Here is a 19,792-nt window from a genome sequence, read left to right on the forward strand (position 1 = left end):
TTGGGCCAAATTCGACATGTACAACTGTCAGATTTCGCATCCACGTCAAATCAACAGTTGATTTTATTGCTTACTGAGTGTTGATTCCATCAACGGTGGATAATATCATTTGGTACAACCAAAACTCAACTCTAAACTAAGGGTGGTTCGGTTTGGTTTGCTTATAACCCTAACTGTGGATTGTTAATGTCAAATTTTGACATTGTACGTATTCGAGAACTTATGATTTTTCCCACATCAACGGGAGATCAACACGATACGTCAAACGTCGCTTGTCGAATAGGGGTCCTTAGCGCCACTTGCACCATCCCACCCACTCGGGGCTTACTGGTTAAACCGTTAACCCAGTGTCAAATTGTACTGGTAACCATGGTAACTCCAGGTTTAACCGGTTAACCCCGGGTTAGTAAATAGTTCAAGTAGGCCTTAATCAAATTACGTTTAAAACATGCAGCTATGTGTCTGTATGTTTGACTATCCTCGTAATGTGAAATCTGTTTTTTTTTAGTATCGATCTATGGTGGTGAAAATTCTGTCCTTTGTTTGGAATATGAAAAGTTTTGTGGTGATGGTAGTATTGAGTATCGCATGCGAAAATTTTTATACATCTACGAAGACTGCTGAAAGTTCTTGCGCCGAACTTTTACGTTACAGTAAATCTGTCGGTTAGTATGAGACTCATTTTATAGTAGTTCTTCCAAATTGAATGCATGAATCTGGAACTATGTTGGTGGTTAATATAAAAGTTCCAAGATAATAAGGGATATAAAGTACCTATATATATCAAAAAAAAATATATTTAAACACGCACGGTTTATTATTTTATATCAGTGAAAAATACACAAGCAGTCCTTCTTATAAGTCCGTTTTTTTAGCATTAGAAAGAACTTCGCAGATGTAAGCTTGTGGTTCTAAATCCGGCACTTTTAGCGGCAATAATTTGAAGTAAATTATATGTATTGACCATGCTACATTAGATAATTCAATAATTATTAACAAATAACGAGCCTGATAAAAACTGCACGCTTGCTTCTGTGGAGTTCTTTCTAATGCTAAAAAAAAAAGAACTATAATTTACTGTTCATAAGGAGTCCTTACAATCTACCACTGTTCGGACGTGTCGAGCTTTATGGTACAAGTGACTTTCGTTTATTTTTTTAAACAAATAACAATGAGTAAGTAATATTTTTATTAATTATTTTTAGAAATGCGCAAGACTTGCAAGAACGTTTTGCGGCTGAACCGCGCGTCGCTGCGCAAGATGTCGGCATTCGGTGTGTTTGAACTGGACGCAGCGTTCCCGCTGCGGTTGCTCAGCGTAATCGTGACCTACGTTGCCGTGCTACTGCAATTTGCCTTTTTGTCGTCCTAGAAACGCTGCTCAAACATGGATGTATCAATTTTAATTTTAAAGATAATTTTTATAACGTTGTTTTATAACGCTTGCAGTAATATAAACTTGACGTGACGTTCAACGAAATAATAGTTTAATTGTAGTTATTTTAATTTAAAAGATTAAATAATTTATTTACAAACAAGATATACACAGTGGTATTACTAAAAGAAATTCATAACTAGCTTAAATCTAAAATAGTCCCTTGAGGCATTGTACCAAGGATGCTGGCAGCATTTCCTCGCTGTATCGCAATGCTGATACGTTGTGCGAGGTAGCCGCCAGCTTTTATATTTAAATATGTATGTAGTTCCATTGAATGAAATAAACTTTGAATATTTAATTAAATGCAGGAGAGGGGGTCGAGCCCCGCTCCGGGTCGTTCCGAGTATTCATTTCAGTGTTGCCAGTAACATAGATTTGGTAATTTGCCACTAGACTGGATTGGCATATTCGAATTATTAAATTTCATTGGCGATTTTATATTTGTACAATTTTGGAGCAAGTTGTTGAAAAATATGGAATTCAATTTAGGGCCCCTCCACATCTGGCGTCTTTCGAGCGTCGGCGTCTACAATTCTATGGCCGACGTCGACGCAACGTCGACGCAGCGTCGACGCAACTGCGCAGCGACGTCATTTTCCATAGCGCTGACCAGACGCCGACAGACGCCGACGCTCGAAAGACACCAGTGGCCTATTTTATAAAGCTACAAGTTACAATTTACAAGCGGAAGTCTCTTTCTAACCCTATGTTTTAGAACGAGACTTCGGCTTGTAAATTGTAACTTGTAGCTTTATAAAATAGGCCACAGATGTGGCGCCCCGGCCCCGACGGCCCCTTAATTAAGCCCATCAATCAAATAGGCATCATTATTGGTAAGTCAATTACAGGAATTTTAATCATTTAAATGTTAATAAGTATACCTATACTGTAGTATGTAGGTATAGAGCAAAAGTCTACATTTTTCATTTTAATCAATAACTTAATGTTATGGATTAAAACTAATGTAATTGCTTCACGGCGGCTGACGTAGGTACAATTATCATGATATGTAATTTACCTCAAAAGGAAAAACGGAACCCTTAACCCAAGGCCTGGGATCACTCGTGCGTCTGTGTGTCTGCCTGTCCGTCTGTGTGCTACCTCGAAAGTAACAGGGTCTCAAATTTTGAGAAAAATACACAAAATAGTTCTTTACCACACAACCTATTCTATAGCTACAACAGAAATCCGACCCCTACGGGTTTTTAAAAACATTTCATTCACGCGCGTTCCACATAAAAAATATATTGTTAAAAATTAAGTAAGTGTACGGAACCCTTGGAACGCGAGTCCGACTCGCACTTGACCGGCTTTTTTAAATTTATGGTGCACAATAAAGAATATTTACTTCTATACTTTTAACGTATGTTTAGATGAAACAGTGTGTGTAGCTGTAGGTAGGTACATGCATTAAAACACTTGTACTCGTATGATGTTGAACTGTTGAGCGTGCTGCGTGAGGTGTGCTAACCTAAGGTGAGTGAATATATTTAAAGTGACCTTCCGTGGTAGAGAGATGCCAAGATCCGTGACAGACAATGACAATTCTGGTGGATACAAAGCCAGAGGTTATCAGTCATCTTTATTTACTGGAGTCTGTATATGGCAACTGGAGTTGTAATTTTAAGCTGTAAAATCCTATCAAAAAGATAAGTGTGAAAGAATGCCAAGTTTGTAAACAATTTCGATAATAAAAGAAGTGAAAAGTATCCTTAAATCGAGTTCTTTCAAAGCCCAAAATCTCGTGAAAGGTTAGTGGATTGAACTAGGAACCCTTATTGTTTCGCCGTGTCCTTTTGTCTGTCTTTTCGTGGCTTTGCTTTTAAAGATGCAATATGCCGACGAAGTGATTAACAAAACCTAGAAAAAAAATGTAGGGACGTGTAGGGGCAGGAACACGTAACCTGCGGATATTTTCTTTTTTTGCTTCAAAGCTATGGACTATTATACAGATACGACTATTAAGTCACATGGGTAGAGTCAAAAGTGGCCTGAAATGGTTCGTGTAGTGTAGCTACTCGTAATATAACCCACTGCTGGAGTGACGCCTTTTTTATTTTCCGAACTTGGCTGACCCACTACCGTGTGCCTAGATAAGCAAACGGAGACCGTATAATTAAACATTAACATCGTCATCATCATTGAAGATTATAATATGCTTCTATTTGTAACTCAGCAAATAGTACCTATTTTATATAAATTACAAAATTGTACCTACTTGAAAATCCTAGGTCATAAAACAGATTTGTGTAAAACAAGCCAAGTTTGTACATACCAATATGAATCGAACAGGCAAAGTGGGAGAAAAAAACTTAGAAACAAAAAGCTTTGGCTAAGTACATCCCCTTTCACATATCTTAGTAGGATTTAATTATTCGGTACATCCCTAGGTGTCGGCAGCTCACAGAGCCACAAGTATATCTTATAAGTATATTACGTAAAACGATAAAATATTCTGACCCAAACTGTACAACGGAAGTTTTACGCCAACAGTAGTCCTAGCGCATAGTTTTTAAACTTTTCGGAATTGTACACTGAGAGAAAAGTATAACAAAAATACACTTAGAATTACAAAAATAAACTTAATCCGGGGACAAGGAGAGTTTACTAATAGGAACAAATTTCATGACTTTTGCAATTTCTATTAGTTCTTGCAATTTCTATTATCTGTTTGTTGAAATTATATTTGGGATTACTGAGCTGTTTGTAGAAATAAATAAACTTTACAGAAATAGTGAAACGTCCATAATTATTACTAAAACTTCATTTTTTCCCCCAGTACAGAACTGTTTTTTAATTCCTGGTGATGATTTTTCTCTCAGTGTACCTCTATTGAACCATTAATACTCTTTTAGCTGGTTTCCCTTTTATATTTTGTCTTAAAAATTAACAATACCCTGGTCTCTGGGGCAACTAACTCGACAGCAGCACTACCGTGCCTTCACAAATCACGTTTTATGTGGTAATACCTCAACGACTATGCTACCCTAGTATTTGCTTTAGCTTACCGTGGGCCGTGATAATGTTAAGTAGATAATTAGTATGTCTGTAAAATTCTCATCAATATGATCAGTACTGTACACGATGGGGTAGGATAAAGTGAATTGGTGAATGCGGCTTTGATTTGAGACTTGTATAACGCTTTGAGGAAGTGTAGAACAATATGAACAATGTCTTTCTTTAGGCAGTTGCTTTGTACTGTCGTGGGTAAGTAACACGCTCTAGACGACAACTCTTTGATGAAAACTATCCCATGGACGAATAAAACAAGTAGCTGTAGACTGACAGTGTCTATGCATAGTTGCGTTCCTCTAATATTCAGTGCCATCTATTGAATGGAAATTGTTGTTTTAATTAGGGGTGCCGAACGAAATTGATGGAACTGCCGGCCTAGCTAAGGTTAAAGGCCTACAATCGCTTTCGCTTCGACAACGAAAAGCAATATGTCTCTCTATCACTCTTCCATATTAGTGCGACAGTGACAGTTGCGTTTCGATCGCTACGGAGCGTAAGCGATTGGCATCTTGGCTACGCGGCCTGGTGAGACGTACTTTCTTCAAAGTAACTGAACGTCCTTTCAATTCTGTTCGTTCCACGCTGCGGGCGGGACCCGAACCCGAAAGCATTCATTTAGTTGCCTGCAAATTTAATTATCTAGGAGGCTGCAGCTGTTGCCTCCCCTGCCGTTGACACCCTTGACTGCCCTCGAAAATAGATGACATGGACCTACCTAGCTTCTTCACACTGGCACAGCTACCGACGATGAGAGACAGCACCTACCAGCACACCTACCGTCGCATATCAGATGGCAGCGCAAGTGGGATAACCTCCTTAACCCCTTAAGTCCCGGCAGTTCGGCACCTTTAGGTCTCGGACGCGATATCCCACATACATGTATGAAAGCGAAAATCCCGGTTTCGACATTACAAAGTGTTTCTTCCAGTGAGCTACTCTTGCCTGACGTTGGGAGTGACGTTCACCTGGCCCTCATCTACCCTGCTGCTGTTCCGCTCTGAGAACACCACGCTGCACCGACCCATGACGGAGACCGAGCAGGCGCTCTTGGGGAGCCTGTCCTCCATAGGAGCCATGATCGCTACGCCAATCGCGGGCTTTCTTTCGGATGTGAAGGGACGGAAATTTTGCATGGTTATGATGTCGTTGATGCACGTTGTGAGTATTTACCTACTTCAAGTCAAATCGAGTTATAAATAAGTTTTCTACTTGGTTGTAGAATCCTGTCATAACGAAATAACTTGGAAATAACTACAAAGTACTTTTCAGCACACCAGCTCGGAAAGGCTTACTTTGCACTTCAAAAACTGATAGCAAAGTAGCATTTTATCCACATGTGAGGCAAAGTAAACAAATGCAAATTTTGAGTTGTTTTCTCATGTTTGCTGGTAAAATTGACTTTCGAATGATGATTTTGGATGATAAATATTTAATAACATTCATTTGGATTTTATTTGGTTTGATTTTGTTTGATATTTTACGTTTAATATTTGCTTTGGGTTGGTGTGGTGAAAAATTTTGTGTTTCACTCGGGGGCAAATTTTGTTTAACCCTCGTGCTTTGAAACTCTCGCAACGCTCAAGATTCCATTTTCGAACCACTCGCTACGATCGTGGTTCAATTTTGGAATCTTTCGCTTGCTCGGGTATCAATATTAGCACGAGCGGTTAAACAACAACTTTGCCCCCTTGTAAAACAAATAACTATTAAGCGATACTAAACTTGATCCACAGATCTGCTGGTCAATGATAATAACCTCAAACCGAGTGGAAGTTGTGCTCACTGCCATGTTCGTGTCAGGCATCGGTTGCGGTGCCTATTTCGTCACCCCCGTCTATATCAGCGACTTCTGCCAAGAATCCATAAGAGGCCAGATGACTTCAGGAGCCGTAGTCTTCTACGCAATAGGGTCAATTTCTGAACACGATTTTTTTTCTGTCCGTGATGAAAATCGCGGGTTAGCATCAGATAATACTTACCATTTTTTTTTTACATAAAGAAGCCACACTTTCACACCGGGTTCCATATGAATTCACTGATTAATTGGTTTTTAGAGTACACTTAAAAATACCTAAAGGCTCAAATTACTACTCCCGTGCCCTGTCCGGAATCTACTTTTGAGCATAATGAAAAATCCTACGAAAAATTCTACATTAGTATCACTAATTTTGGGTCAAATACTTAAACTAGATGATATTTACTATCACTGAGCACATACACTATTAACTTCATTGTGGTAAATAACTCGTGATCGAAGTTTAAATTTTGTCCGAGCGCGCGAGTAAAATTTCGTCGGCAAAACTCAAAGGGCTCTGACAGCCGACGTCTGTATCTGAACCGCCTCGAGTCCCGCCTCACTTGTACTGGCAGTATTCGGCTGTTTCTCAAAGCAAGTGGATGTACGTCAAGCCGCGGCGTGTTCGAGCAAATCACATAAATATTTCGGAATCCGGGTGGGCGACAATTTTTTTCTAATTTCGATGCCCCTTATAAATTTTATTTCCCACATAGCTTTTCAATAACAATTGTCATATTTAGGAGCCCTTTATGTATCTTTATGTAAGCGATAACATAACAGTTTGGTTAAACACGATTTAAATTTTTGGTGAATTTTTTTATTACGAATTCTAATTTCCGTGCCCTAATTCCCATGGAATATTTACCTAAAACAGCTGATTAAGTGGCAAGTGGCAAGTGGCATTATTTAAAACTGACTTATAGACTGAGTTCAAAGCTTGAATCCATTACAAATTACTTTGACTGCCCCCCCCCCCCTGCCTACCTGCCAGGGGGTGGCGGATGTCTACCTGGCTCAATTAGCTTAGTTTTACTTAGTTTACTTAGTTTTTAATTTGTAAATTTCCGCTTTCTAGGACCTGAGGAAGTACCTACCCTAAGAATTTTGATGATCATCACATCATCAGTGAGTGAATCAGTGACGAAATCGGGATTTCTTTCTATGTCAATAAGTTCAATAACGTCTTAAGTATAAAAGAAATGGGTCAATTTCTGAACACGATTTTTTTTCTGTCCGTGATGAAAATCGCGGGTTAGCATCAGATAATACTTACCATTTTTTTTTTACATAAAGAAGCCACACTTTCACACCGGGTTCCATATGAATTCACTGATTAATTGGTTTTTAGAGTACACTTAAAAATACCTAAAGGCTCAAATTACTACTCCCGTGCCCTGTCCGGAATCTACTTTTGAGCATAATGAAAAATCCTACGAAAAATTCTACATTAGTATCACTAATTTTGGGTCAAATACTTAAACTAGATGATATTTACTATCACTGAGCACATACACTATTAACTTCATTGTGGTAAATAACTCGTGATCGAAGTTTAAATTTTGTCCGAGCGCGCGAGTAAAATTTCGTCGGCAAAACTCAAAGGGCTCTGACAGCCGACGTCTGTATCTGAACCGCCTCGAGTCCCGCCTCACTTGTACTGGCAGTATTCGGCTGTTTCTCAAAGCAAGTGGATGTACGTCAAGCCGCGGCGTGTTCGAGCAAATCGCATAAATATTTCGGAATCCGGGTGGGCGACAATTTTTTTCTAATTTCGATGCCCCTTATAAATTTTATTTCCCACATAGCTTTTCAATAACAATTGTCATATTTAGGAGCCCTTTATGTATCTTTATGTAAGCGATAACATAACAGTTTGGTTAAACACGATTTAAATTTTTGGTGAATTTTTTTATTACGAATTCTAATTTCCGTGCCCTAATTCCCATGGAATATTTACCTAAAACAGCTGATTAAGTGGCACGGGAATTAGAAAGTATTACATTTATTGTCAACATATTTTTAATTGGGGGCACTGTAAGTTAATTGGCAATGTTTACGTCATATTATTATTACATATATATATATTGGCATTGAATATATATTATATGTAATAATAATATGACGTATATCTTTCTATTTTACATTTAAGGAAATCTCAAAGAATGCACAAAAATCTATGAACGGTTTTTTAGTATAAGTACTATAGTACATACTTACAGGGTGGACCCGAATAACCCGGGCAATTTTAATACGTAAGGTAAGGTGGGGTAAGACGACACTGGGGTAAGACTATCACTTGTATGGAATCCTCGTACTGTTAGTCTTGCGCCACCTTACCTTATTCATTGACCATATTATAACATTAAAATATTATATAAACATAAAACTATTTTTGGAATTATTACATATTATAATACCCGTACCTAAGGTTACATGAAACAAAATGAATCAAATTTACAATGGTTTTTTTTTGTAAACTTGACAGCTGACAGCGTAAGCCGTATAAAGTTTAAATATCTGGGAGACCGAGCTTTGCTCGGAAAACATATACCTACCTAAAAACTCAAAAATGCGCGTTTTCCCAGAGACACCTGGCTAGATCGATTTTTCATCCCAGAAAACGCCCATATATGATCAAATTTCATCGAAATCGTTAGAGCTGTTTCCGAGATCCCCGAAATATATACAAAAATTGCTCGTTTAATAGATTAGTTGTTATAAATTAGTTTTTCTAATAGGTACAAGAAAAATTTAATATATCCTATTCTTACTATATTATAAATGCGAAAGTATCTCTGTCTGTCTGTCTGTTATCTCGTCACGCTTAAGCCGCTGAAACAATATCATCTTGATAATACATATTTGGCATGGAGATAGTTTGAGGCCTGAAGAAGGACAAAGGATCTGGGGGCACGGCAGTGCCGCCGCCAAGTCGAGCAAAACAAAGTGGTACGGCCGTACCATCAAATCTCAATAACATTCTATCTAAATAACATTTAATTTGAGCATGTAGTCTAAGAATTAATACACTTTAAAATCCCTTAGTTTTGTCACTGGCACAATCACTCTCAATCAATATTATTTTAAGGTACTTCTAGCATACCCACAAGTTCCAAATTTGAAACGTAATTAGGTTTTAGCTTTTTAAGCCAATAAAAATCTAATAATACTGCAATATTAGTCACGTTCTAAAGATAACTGCATAATTAAGTTTGTAATCCTATAGAAATATATGCGATAACGTTACATTTTAGTTCTTACAATTAGTAGGGAAAGTAAAGGTACACTACGATGGACGATGTGAGTATGAATAAAGATGTATATACATAGTATCAGTATGGCATGGGTATGATTACCCGAAAAGAAGGACAGCCTACAAAAAGAGATGAGATCCTATTAAAAAGAATTCATGTAAAAAGATGCAAATCTCGCAACGCAGTTCTTCTACTCTAGTACAAAAAAGTTTTGGGATGTAATGTGAAACCAAGTCGGTTATTTTAGTCAGTGCCAGGGGGTATTTTTTTAGCAAGTTTTTTTTTAGGAAGATTATGATATTTTTGAGAAATTACTTAACCAACCTACACTTTGAAGATTTTCCCGCAGGGCAGGGACACCCCGTATACCTATGTGTAAAGTAAGGCGGGGTAAGACTAACTTAGTTTATTTTGATCGGGGCAAGACTAACAGTATGAGGATTCCATACAAGTGATAGTCTTACCCCGGTGATAGTCTTACCCTACCTTACCTCATATGTGTTCAAACAATTTTTTGGGTTATTAATTTATGAAGGCAGCATATTCGATTTCTTCAGATTAACTTACACAATAACTTCTTCTCACTGTGCCCCTATTTATTTCTTAGTATCATTTCCTATAAGACCATATACCAGATCATACACCTTGTACCTATCTACATGCAGATACATAATGACACTTTTTAATGAATAGTTTTGTATGTAAAGGCGGACAAGTTTACGAAACTACTCAAAGTATTGTTTCGAAATACGTACATTTTACTAAGAAAGAGAGATTAGTTGCCATTAAAATAAAGGAAAGGATTAGTCAAATACGTAGTTTTTAGTGTAACATACTTTCGTAGATTTGTCGTTCGAAACTAAAATTAAAGAAGGTAAATATGTCCGATGCCACTTCAGTATGGTTGCAGTATATTATTGTAGATTAAAATATACATAAATAATAGTTTTAAGTACCAAAATAAGTTAAGAAAACAATTCCCGTGCCGTGTTCTAATTTCCGTCCTAGTAAAATCTAATTTCCATGGACACACTAATTCCCGTGCCCTGACCAAAATTTTAAATTTAAATAACTTTTATAGTTTTATGAATATTTTTATCCCATAAGAAAATTAATATTTATTATATTTTTTATCAAATTCTCAGCATAGTTTTTTTGTGTAATGTTGGTATTTCAAAATTCCATGGGAATTAGACAAAAATGCTCGTTTGGTGAAATTGACCCAATAGGAACCATAGTCTCGTACATAGTTGGTGGATTTTTGGACTACTTCAAGAATGTCTACGCTTGTCTTGGAATTTCGGTGCTTGGGGTCATCCTGTTAAGTCTGATGAAAGAGTCGCCTTTGTTCCTGATGATAAAGGGGAGAGAAGAGGTATTCAACTTTAATTTGTGCTTTTTTATTGAAATCTAAAAGGGTGCTAAGTTCATTATCGGTTTGTATTTTTCTATTTTGCAGGAAGCCAAAGAGTCTTTAGCTTTCTTCAGAAATGTGAGTCCCGATTCGAAGGAGGTGCTACAGGAGGTGGAGACCATTCGGCGCGGACTAAACCCTGAGATGGACGAGCCAGGTGACATAGCATTTATAAAACCTAATTAGGGCGGACATGGATAAGTCTCCGTGAATTTCTTTTGTTTCTATTCAGGTCTTGCCATAATTCTTATCATCACAATATGTGCTTTAATACGAGTCATAATTTTTTAATTTTTTTTACAGGCACGCCAGAAGAGGAATGCAAACTGAAACCCATTTCGGAAAAGAATTCATCGTTGCTTCAGTTTATAAGTAAGTTACTTAGCTATGATGTGTTTCTGATGCTTTCTGACGTGTTCAAATCTTTTTGTAGGTACCGAAAATCTCGACTTCTATCTAATCTTAGGGTAATAATTGATTTGTTGTTTACACCGGTTATAAACTTGGTCAAGCAGATCTTGTCAGTAGAAAAAGGCGGCAAATTTGAAAATTGTAGGCGCGAAGGGATATCATCTCATAGAAAATTTGAATTTCGCGCCTTTTTCTACTGACAAGATTTGCTTGACCGTCTATATAATACTTACACCGTGATTTTTTTTATTTTCCGTTAATTTCAAGGGTGCATTCCTGAGCTTAAACCAAGTAACTTTCTCAAAGACACCGATATTCTAATTAACTCCATTTCGGAGATAATCAATATTTTATTTTTTTCCTATAAGGCCTCTACAAGCGTGTACACTTGCCTTAGGGCCGGTTTACATATTGATTAGTGTTTAGAATGAGTTAATACATTTGCTACTAAACTTAAGTACAATCTCGGTCGATCGATGTTCGAAATGTAATTGATATGTCACAGATTTCAATTGTTTGCATATTCAATTGTTTGGTTGAGTTAAATGTAATGCCCGTCTTACAACAACGCCAAATGCTACGTTTAATTACTTTTTTAAAGCAATTTTTTTTTTTAATTAACATGCCATTTAGTTCTCTTAAACGTACTTAACCATACCCTGAAGTTAACGGAATTCAATTCAAATTCTTTTTTCCAGGAAAGTCCTACTCCACCCGTCGCGCACTCGCCACCGCCATAGTCCTCATGACACTGTCAATATTCCAAGGCCTCATCGTGGTGCAGGTGTACGCGGAGCCACTGTTCACCGAGGCCATTCCCAGCATGTCGCCCACCATCTCCAGCATTCTGTTCTCCACGGTCACGTTTGTTGTTGGCCTCGTGACGGCTTACCTTACTGACATTGTTGGAAGAAAGGTATAGATATTATTTATATTTATGTCCTGAAGTGCCGACGGAAAGTTTCTAAAACTGTGAATTTTTCTACATGGTAAGATGGTATCGCTGGGGCGATCCGGTTGAAGCGGACTTGCGCAATCTCCATGCCGATAACTGGCGGGAGATGGCACAGGATCGAGGCAATTGGCGCTGCGCCATTAAGTAAAAGTAAAGATGTTGACGACTTCTCACATTTTTGCGTGAGGATTGAAAGTTTCTATTCGAAGGTTGCAGATTGAAGGTTGTAGACGGAGAAAGTAAAGTATAAACACGTGTAGTAAGTAAAAGATTCGTTTAATGACTAAAGCATCGCGGGCGCAGCCGCGGTTATCAAGTTACAGTATTCCTGTGTGCCTACACCCGAAATTTGCTTTATTTCTGAAACTCTCTCTGGATATTTCTAAAACCTTTTCCAAATTTTTGGAAACTTTAACATCTATGGTAAATGAGTATATGTGCGTGCGAAATCGGCTTGTCATGATCATGAACTCACGGTTTTGATTTTAACGACCCTACCTGTCAACTCCTGCGCTTCTAGTACTGAACGTAAGCCATATGTGTGACCCTGTATTCATCTTTCCATCTCTTTCCAGCCCTTAATGCTGTACTCTTCCCTTGCCGCCTCGGCATGCTGCATACTACTAGGCTCGCAGATCCATCTACGCTGGGCTCCTCATAGCGCGACTGCTGTCTTCATATACCTGTTCTGCGTGGCCTATACCATGGGAGCGGGCACTATCCCTTACGTGACCAGCCCTGAGCTGTTTCTTCCTGAGGTATATATTTTCTACCAAGTATTATTTAAACTGAAAGATTGTGATCAAACCGGTAAAATCTCTCAATTCATTGGGATATTTTATTTCTATGCGTGTTCCTCGATAGTTGTGTTTTTTTTACAAGCTTTTATTTAGTTTCACCTGACCGTTGTCTGTCTGTCTGTCTGTCTGTCTGTCTGTGTATCATCAAATCTTGAAAATAAATTTCATCCACTTCCCGGTTTCCGATTGAGCTGAAATTTTGCATGCATGTATAAATCGCATGACAATGCAATATTATGGTACCATCGAGCTGATCTGATGATGTAGACAGGTGGTGGCCATAGGAACTCTGTGATGAAACAATGCAACCTATTGTGTTAGGGGTTTTTAGAATTGTCGCGATGAGTATTAGTTGTCTGTCATAAGAAAAGTAAAGTCAGCGATAAAAGCTTGTACCAAAAATGAAATTTTTGCCAAAAACTTATTTGTAGTAACACGTGCCTCTCAGAAAGCACTATTTGTTATGAAGTGGGCGGGTGGGACTGTTGATGGGGCATTCCACAAAAAATAATACTTTTTAAATCGATAGTCCTCGTGATTCTGAGTTAGAAAGAACCCAAAACTTGATGTTTTTTTTAAAGTAAACGGTACACACAGCAACACTCCTAACTGTCCATTGGTGGACCTTATTACAAAAGGCATAAGGTCCACCGACGGACAGTTAACAGTATGAGTGATAGTACACTGTAGTACAGTCACCTGCAATAATCTAGACACGCGGCAGCGTGTCAAGCCAAGTTCAAGCAAAGGGACTGGCTAGCCAGCGCCGAGTGTAATATTACACGAACCACTTGGTGCCACTTTTGACCCTTCTATAACTCAAAACATCTTTGACGTAAACACATAAAACTACGTGTGTTTAATTATATCCATAAGGATATCTAGAAGCCCAAATTTCATGAAGCTAGCTCAAACGGTTATAAAGGTATGAAGGTCAAAAAGTCGTAAATTTTAAGACTGACTTATGACTTATAGTACCTAAACCTAACCTACTTCCAGATGACCTAGAAGGATGAAATTTGGAATCCAGCTTGGTTATTGTGTGTAACCGTAGGAAAAAATCTAAAAATAAAATAAAGTTATAAAATAGGGGGGGTCCCCATACAAAAAACCACTTTTTATTGGGACTGACATATAAGTACCTAAACCTAACCTACTTCCAGATGACCTAGAAGGATGAAATTTGGAATCCAGCTCGGTTATTGTGTGTAACCGTAGGAAAAAATCTAAAAATAAAACAAAGTTTAAAAATAGGGGGGGTCCCCATACAAAAAAACCATTTTTTATTGGGACTGACATATAAGTACCTAAACCTAACCTACTTCCAGATGACCTAGAAGGATGAAATTTGGAATCCAGCTCAGTTATTGTGTGAAAGCGTAGGAAAAAATCTAAAAATAAAAAAAGTTATAAAATAGGGGGGGTCCCCATACAAAAAACCACTTTTTATTGGGACTGACATATAAGTACCTAAACCTAACCTACTTCCAGATGACCTAGAAGGATGAAATTTGGAATCCAGCTCGGTTATTGTGTGTAACCGTAGGAAAAAATCTAAAAATAAAACAAAGTTTAAAAATAGGGGGGGTCCCCATACTAAAAAACCATTTTTTATTGGGACTGACATATAAGTACCTAAACCTAACCTACTTCCAGATGACCTAGAAGGATGAAATTTGGAATCCAGCTCAGTTATTGTGTGAAAGCGTAGGAAAAAATCTAAAAATAAAAAAAGTTATAAAATAGGGGGGGTCCCCATACAAAAAAACCATTTTTTATTGTGACTGACATATAAGTACCTAAACCTAACCTACTTCCAGATGACCTAGAAGGATGAAATTTGGAATCCAGCTCGGTTATTGTGTGTAAGCGTAGGAAAAAATCTAAAAACAAAAAAAAGTTAAAAAATAGGGCAAATGCAAAAAAATATTTTTTTATTGTAGCGTTGGAACCGTTACAAGCAGATATTTGAAACTACCCCAATATATGTATTATTATATTTGCTATATTAAAATAAAGTTTAGTCAAAAAATAAGTGGTGTCCCCATACAAAAAACTTGTAATACGCTCTAAACAACCGGCCAACGGTGTGTCGTCGGCGGCGCGCGGCACCACATAATTATACAAAGAACAGAAGTAAAAACCATACAGCGGAAACACAAGAAAAAACATTAAATCTAAATACCTGCCTAGTTTTCTTTACAAAAAGTATTGATATCCCACCAAAAACATAAATGTAAAAAAGGAGAGCCAAGTTCAATACAAAAATAATGCTTGGCTGCGGGGCTCGCCGCAAAAAGAATGGAGATCTAAATGAGTGCCACTGCCAAGTTCTATGCAAAATCCAAATATGTATTTATAGGAACAAAATAACATTATAAACAAGTATTAAACTCTATTTCTTTGCTTTATTGGATACCTATAACAGTTGCTGTTATTTAAAAAAAATGTGAGATCTTAAAGTAGGTTAGATTTGGCTTGGCCAGGTTTTATCAGAATTACAATATATATAAAATGATTGATATAATGAAAACTGGCCAAGTCAAATCTAACCTACTTTAAGATCTCACTTTTTTTTAAAATAACAGCAATTGTTATAGGTATCCAATAAAGCAAAGAAATAGAGTTTAATACTTGTTTATAATGTTATTTTGTTCCTATAAATACATATTTGGATTTTGCATAGAACTTGGCAGTGGCACTCATTTAGATCTCCATTCTTTTTGCGGCGAGCCCCGCAGCCAAGCATTATTTTTGTATTGAACTTGGCTCTCCTTTTTTACATTTATGTTTTTGGTGGGATATGTTATTCTTCGAAGGCAGCAAAAATATGTGACGCGGTCTTATGGCTCTACAAATAAGATCGTGTCATATTTTTGCGGCTTTCATTGTGTAACATATTATTGCAGGTGACTGTACTCACGTCTATTATTATGGTAACATTCCATTTCTAACCGCAGCTGCAGAGCTGCACTACCGGTACTGAACGCGTCGCTATCATTGTCAATTTCCATAGTAAAATTTACAGTAGTGCAGCTGTCGTTGGAAGTGGAATGCGGGACCGTTAGAGTGGTTTTTTTTCTTATTCTCCAGGTAAAAAGCTTCGCCAACATGCTAGTGACGGAGTGGATATGGCTCTGCACCTTCATCATCCTGTTCCTGTTTCAACCGCTCGTATCTGTCATTGGGCTGGGGCCAGTCTTCTACATTTTCGCTGTCATCTGCTTGGCTTCAGCTGTTTTTACACACTTTTGTTTGCCAGAAACTAAAGGATTGCCCGTCGATGAGATACAGGCGCTGTTTAGCAAGAAACGTACACGTAGTAGTAATTATGCATGATTGGTTTTTATTAAATGTTTATATTTTTACCTTTTTGTACCTGACGATATGTTAAAAACAACCTTAATATCTAGCCAATAAGGTCTAATCTTCTACATTATCGCTGTCATCTGCTTGTTTATAATTTTCGATTGATACGTACTTACGTTTTGTACCTGACGATCTATTAACAACCTTAATATCTAGGCAATAAAGGTCTTTACCCATTAGGATGGAATCTTCTACATTTTCGCTGCTATCTGCCTGGCTTCAGCTGTTTTTACACACTTTTTTTTGCCAAAAACTAGAGGATTGCCCGTCGACAAGATACAGGCGCTGTTTAGGGCCCCCCCACATCTGGCGTCTTTCGAGCGTCGGCGTCGGTCCAGCGCTATGGAAAATGACGTCGCTGCGCAGTTGCGTCGACGCTGCGTCGACGTTGCGTCGACGTCGGCCATAGAATTGTAGACGCCGACGCTCGAAAGACGCCAGATGTGGGGGGGCCCTTAGCAAGAAACGTGGTAGTCATTTTGCATGATTGGTTTTTATTAAATGTTTATACTCGTCGATTGATATGTACACACAGCAACACTCCTAACTGTACATCGGTGGACCTTATTACAAAAGGCATAAGGTCCACCGATGTACAGTTAACTTAGATAAGGGGTCATCCATTAATTACGTCACACGAATTTCTAGGTTTTTTGACCCCTCCCCCCGTCCTTGTCACACTTGGTCACATTTGGCAAACCCCTCCCCCCCTAGTGTGACGTCACATTTTTTCTACGAAATCGCCAAATCGAATTAAGTAAGTAGAGTGACGGCACCAATCATGGACATGTTAAGCGCACTAAATTAGAATTTCGTTTAAAAATGGGATGTTTTTTGACGATACAAAAATGGTGATTTTTTTTCGGCACTTAAATACATGAGGAACATTTAAACAAAACCAAAAATTCTGTATGTTTAATACATAATTAATAAAAAATATATAAATTGAAATTAACGAAATCACCATTGATGGACATCAAAAATTCAGTAATGGACACCCAGTCATGGACATGGACCCAATTATGAACATCCATTAATGGACACTTTTGTATTGAACACATAAATGAAACAAATGATGTCACAAATCAACTTTTATTAACGCTATTTGAACTTTCATTTAGATTTCTAAGTTATACTATAAGAGTTTTAGTCCGGTTGCCGGCTGCATGAAACAAACCTGATCAAAAAATAGAATATACCTACCCTGTAGAGGTACCTGACATTTAGTACCTTCCAACGCACTTGGTCGGCCTAGGCTTAACCTGGCAGATTTTGTACAAATGGCAAAAACGTTGGACAAAAAAACATCAAAAAAATACCTCATCGAAAAATGGAATGAAACTTGTATGGTAGGACACCTGACCTTGGGGACAGTAAAAAAAAAAGTGGTCGGCCTCACCTTAGCCTGGCAGTTTTTGCAGTCCGACCAGATTTATTGGACCACATGACACCTACAATTTACCTCATAGCAAAATAGAATTGTTGACGTATGTCTTGGTCGGCCTCACCTTAACCTGGCAGCTTTTGCAGTCCGACCAAATTAAAAAAAAAAAACATGAAAAAGACCTATCGAAAAATCGTATGAAACTTGTATCGTACGATAGCTGGCTTTGAGGACAGTAAAAAAAAATGGTCGGCCAAATCCTGTATTGGCCGGCCGATTGGCGATTGGGTCGATCAAATTTGTGGTACCACGTGAGAGCTACAATTTACCTCATCAAGAAATAGAATTAGCAGTTTTTGCTGCCAGGCTACGAGTTTTTGCAGTCCAACCAAATTTGTAGTACCACGTGACAGCTACAATCCCTACAATTTACCTCATCGAAAAATAGAATGAAACAAACAGATTATAATAGCTAAAATAAACCTGTTGACGTGTCTTGGTCGGCCTCATCATAACCAGTCAGTTTTTGCAGTCCGACCCCAGTTATAAAAAAATCATCAAAAAAATCTTATCGAAAAATCGTATGAAACTTGTATGGTACGATAGCTGCCTTTGAGGACAGTAAAAAAAAATGGTCGGCCAAATCCTGTATTGGCCGGCTGATTGGCGATTGGGTCGATCAAATTTGTGGTACCACGTGAGAGCTACAATTTACCTCATCAAGAAATAAAATTGGTAGTTTTTGCTGCCAGGCTACGAGTTTTTGCAGTCCAACCAAATTTGTGGTACCACGTGATAGCTATAATTTACCTTGTCGAAAAAAAGGATGAAAAAAACGGATTATAATAGCAAAATAAACCTGTTGACGTATGGCTTGGTCGGCCTCGCCTTAGCCTGGCAGTTTTTGCAGTCCGACCACATTTATCCATCCATCTAAGACAAAACAAAGAGCCCAATTATGGACAACTAAAAATACCCAGTTATGGACATCGTCCATTATTGGAAAATAAAGAGCAATCACAAAATCAACCCAACTCAAATGTTTAGTGCAATAAATTAAATAATTTAACACAATAAACTAAAAAAGCAATTAAAAAGCTTAAGCTTGGACACTTGTCCATTACTGAATTTCATAAAATATCGAATCCAGTAATGAACAAACCCCACAAAAAACTTATTGCTGTGATTGGACATATTCAACTTAGCTCAATTTACTTGCAATATAGTATTATTCAGTAAAAATAACATTAATTCTCATTACAACATAACACAAGATAACACCATGCACAAATATGTACTCACCTCCTTAACGATTTCAACAACAATAACGGATTTTTATGACCACCGCCCGCAACGAGATTTTACTTCGCAGCTATCTTAGAACAAAACGGCTGATTTTGGTGACATGTGTCAAAATGACAGCTCAAACGTCTATTGGTTATGCTTTAGTGTTGCCAGTTGAAAAATGCTGGGACAGTTGCTTAATAAATTCGATCAACGTAAAAAATGTCCATAATTGGTGCCGTGTCCATTACTGGTGCCGTCACCCTACCTAAGTATTATTAATATTTTATCAAAATATTTTTGTCTATCAAAACTGCTTAGGAAAGAAAATTAAACGAATAAAAACGATTATCGTTTTAAAAACTTGTTATTTAAATGTACAGCGAATAAAATAATTTAAATAAATTTTCGGTTACCGATGAAGTTAAAGTGACGTCACAAAGTTTGTGTCTTCCCCCTCCCCCATGTCACAATATGTCACATTTTCTTGACCCCCTCCCTCCCCCTAAACGTGTGATGTAATTTATGGATGACCCCTTTCTCCCATTAATTTATCCTTTTTTTTCCTTTAGGTAATTAGAAAAAAAACGATTTCTCTAGTTTTTCCTACGACCCAGCTACAAAATTTAAAGGTGATGTTAAGGAAATAATTGTAAAACTAGGTACAAAC

At 37.7% G+C, this 19,792-nt stretch overlaps 1 protein-coding gene across 1 annotated transcript; it reads left to right on the forward strand.

The window, feature by feature from the left end:
- Positions 1 to 4,498: 4,498 nt before the first annotated feature.
- Positions 4,499 to 16,441, forward strand: LOC134674226 (facilitated trehalose transporter Tret1-like). Its single transcript, XM_063532285.1, has 9 exons — positions 4,499 to 4,645; positions 5,382 to 5,611; positions 6,187 to 6,362; positions 10,712 to 10,880; positions 10,965 to 11,076; positions 11,223 to 11,291; positions 11,996 to 12,246; positions 12,861 to 13,043; positions 16,179 to 16,441. The coding sequence occupies exons 1-9, from the start codon at positions 4,609 to 4,611 to the stop codon at positions 16,422 to 16,424; spliced, it is 1,473 nt and encodes a 490-aa protein (XP_063388355.1). The 5' UTR covers positions 4,499 to 4,608; the 3' UTR covers positions 16,425 to 16,441.
- The last annotated feature ends 3,351 nt before the right edge of the window (positions 16,442 to 19,792 follow it).

Source organism: Cydia fagiglandana, chromosome 19 (assembly GCF_963556715.1).
Source record: "Cydia fagiglandana chromosome 19, ilCydFagi1.1, whole genome shotgun sequence".
In the NCBI taxonomy this organism is placed as follows: domain Eukaryota; kingdom Metazoa; phylum Arthropoda; class Insecta; order Lepidoptera; family Tortricidae; genus Cydia; species Cydia fagiglandana.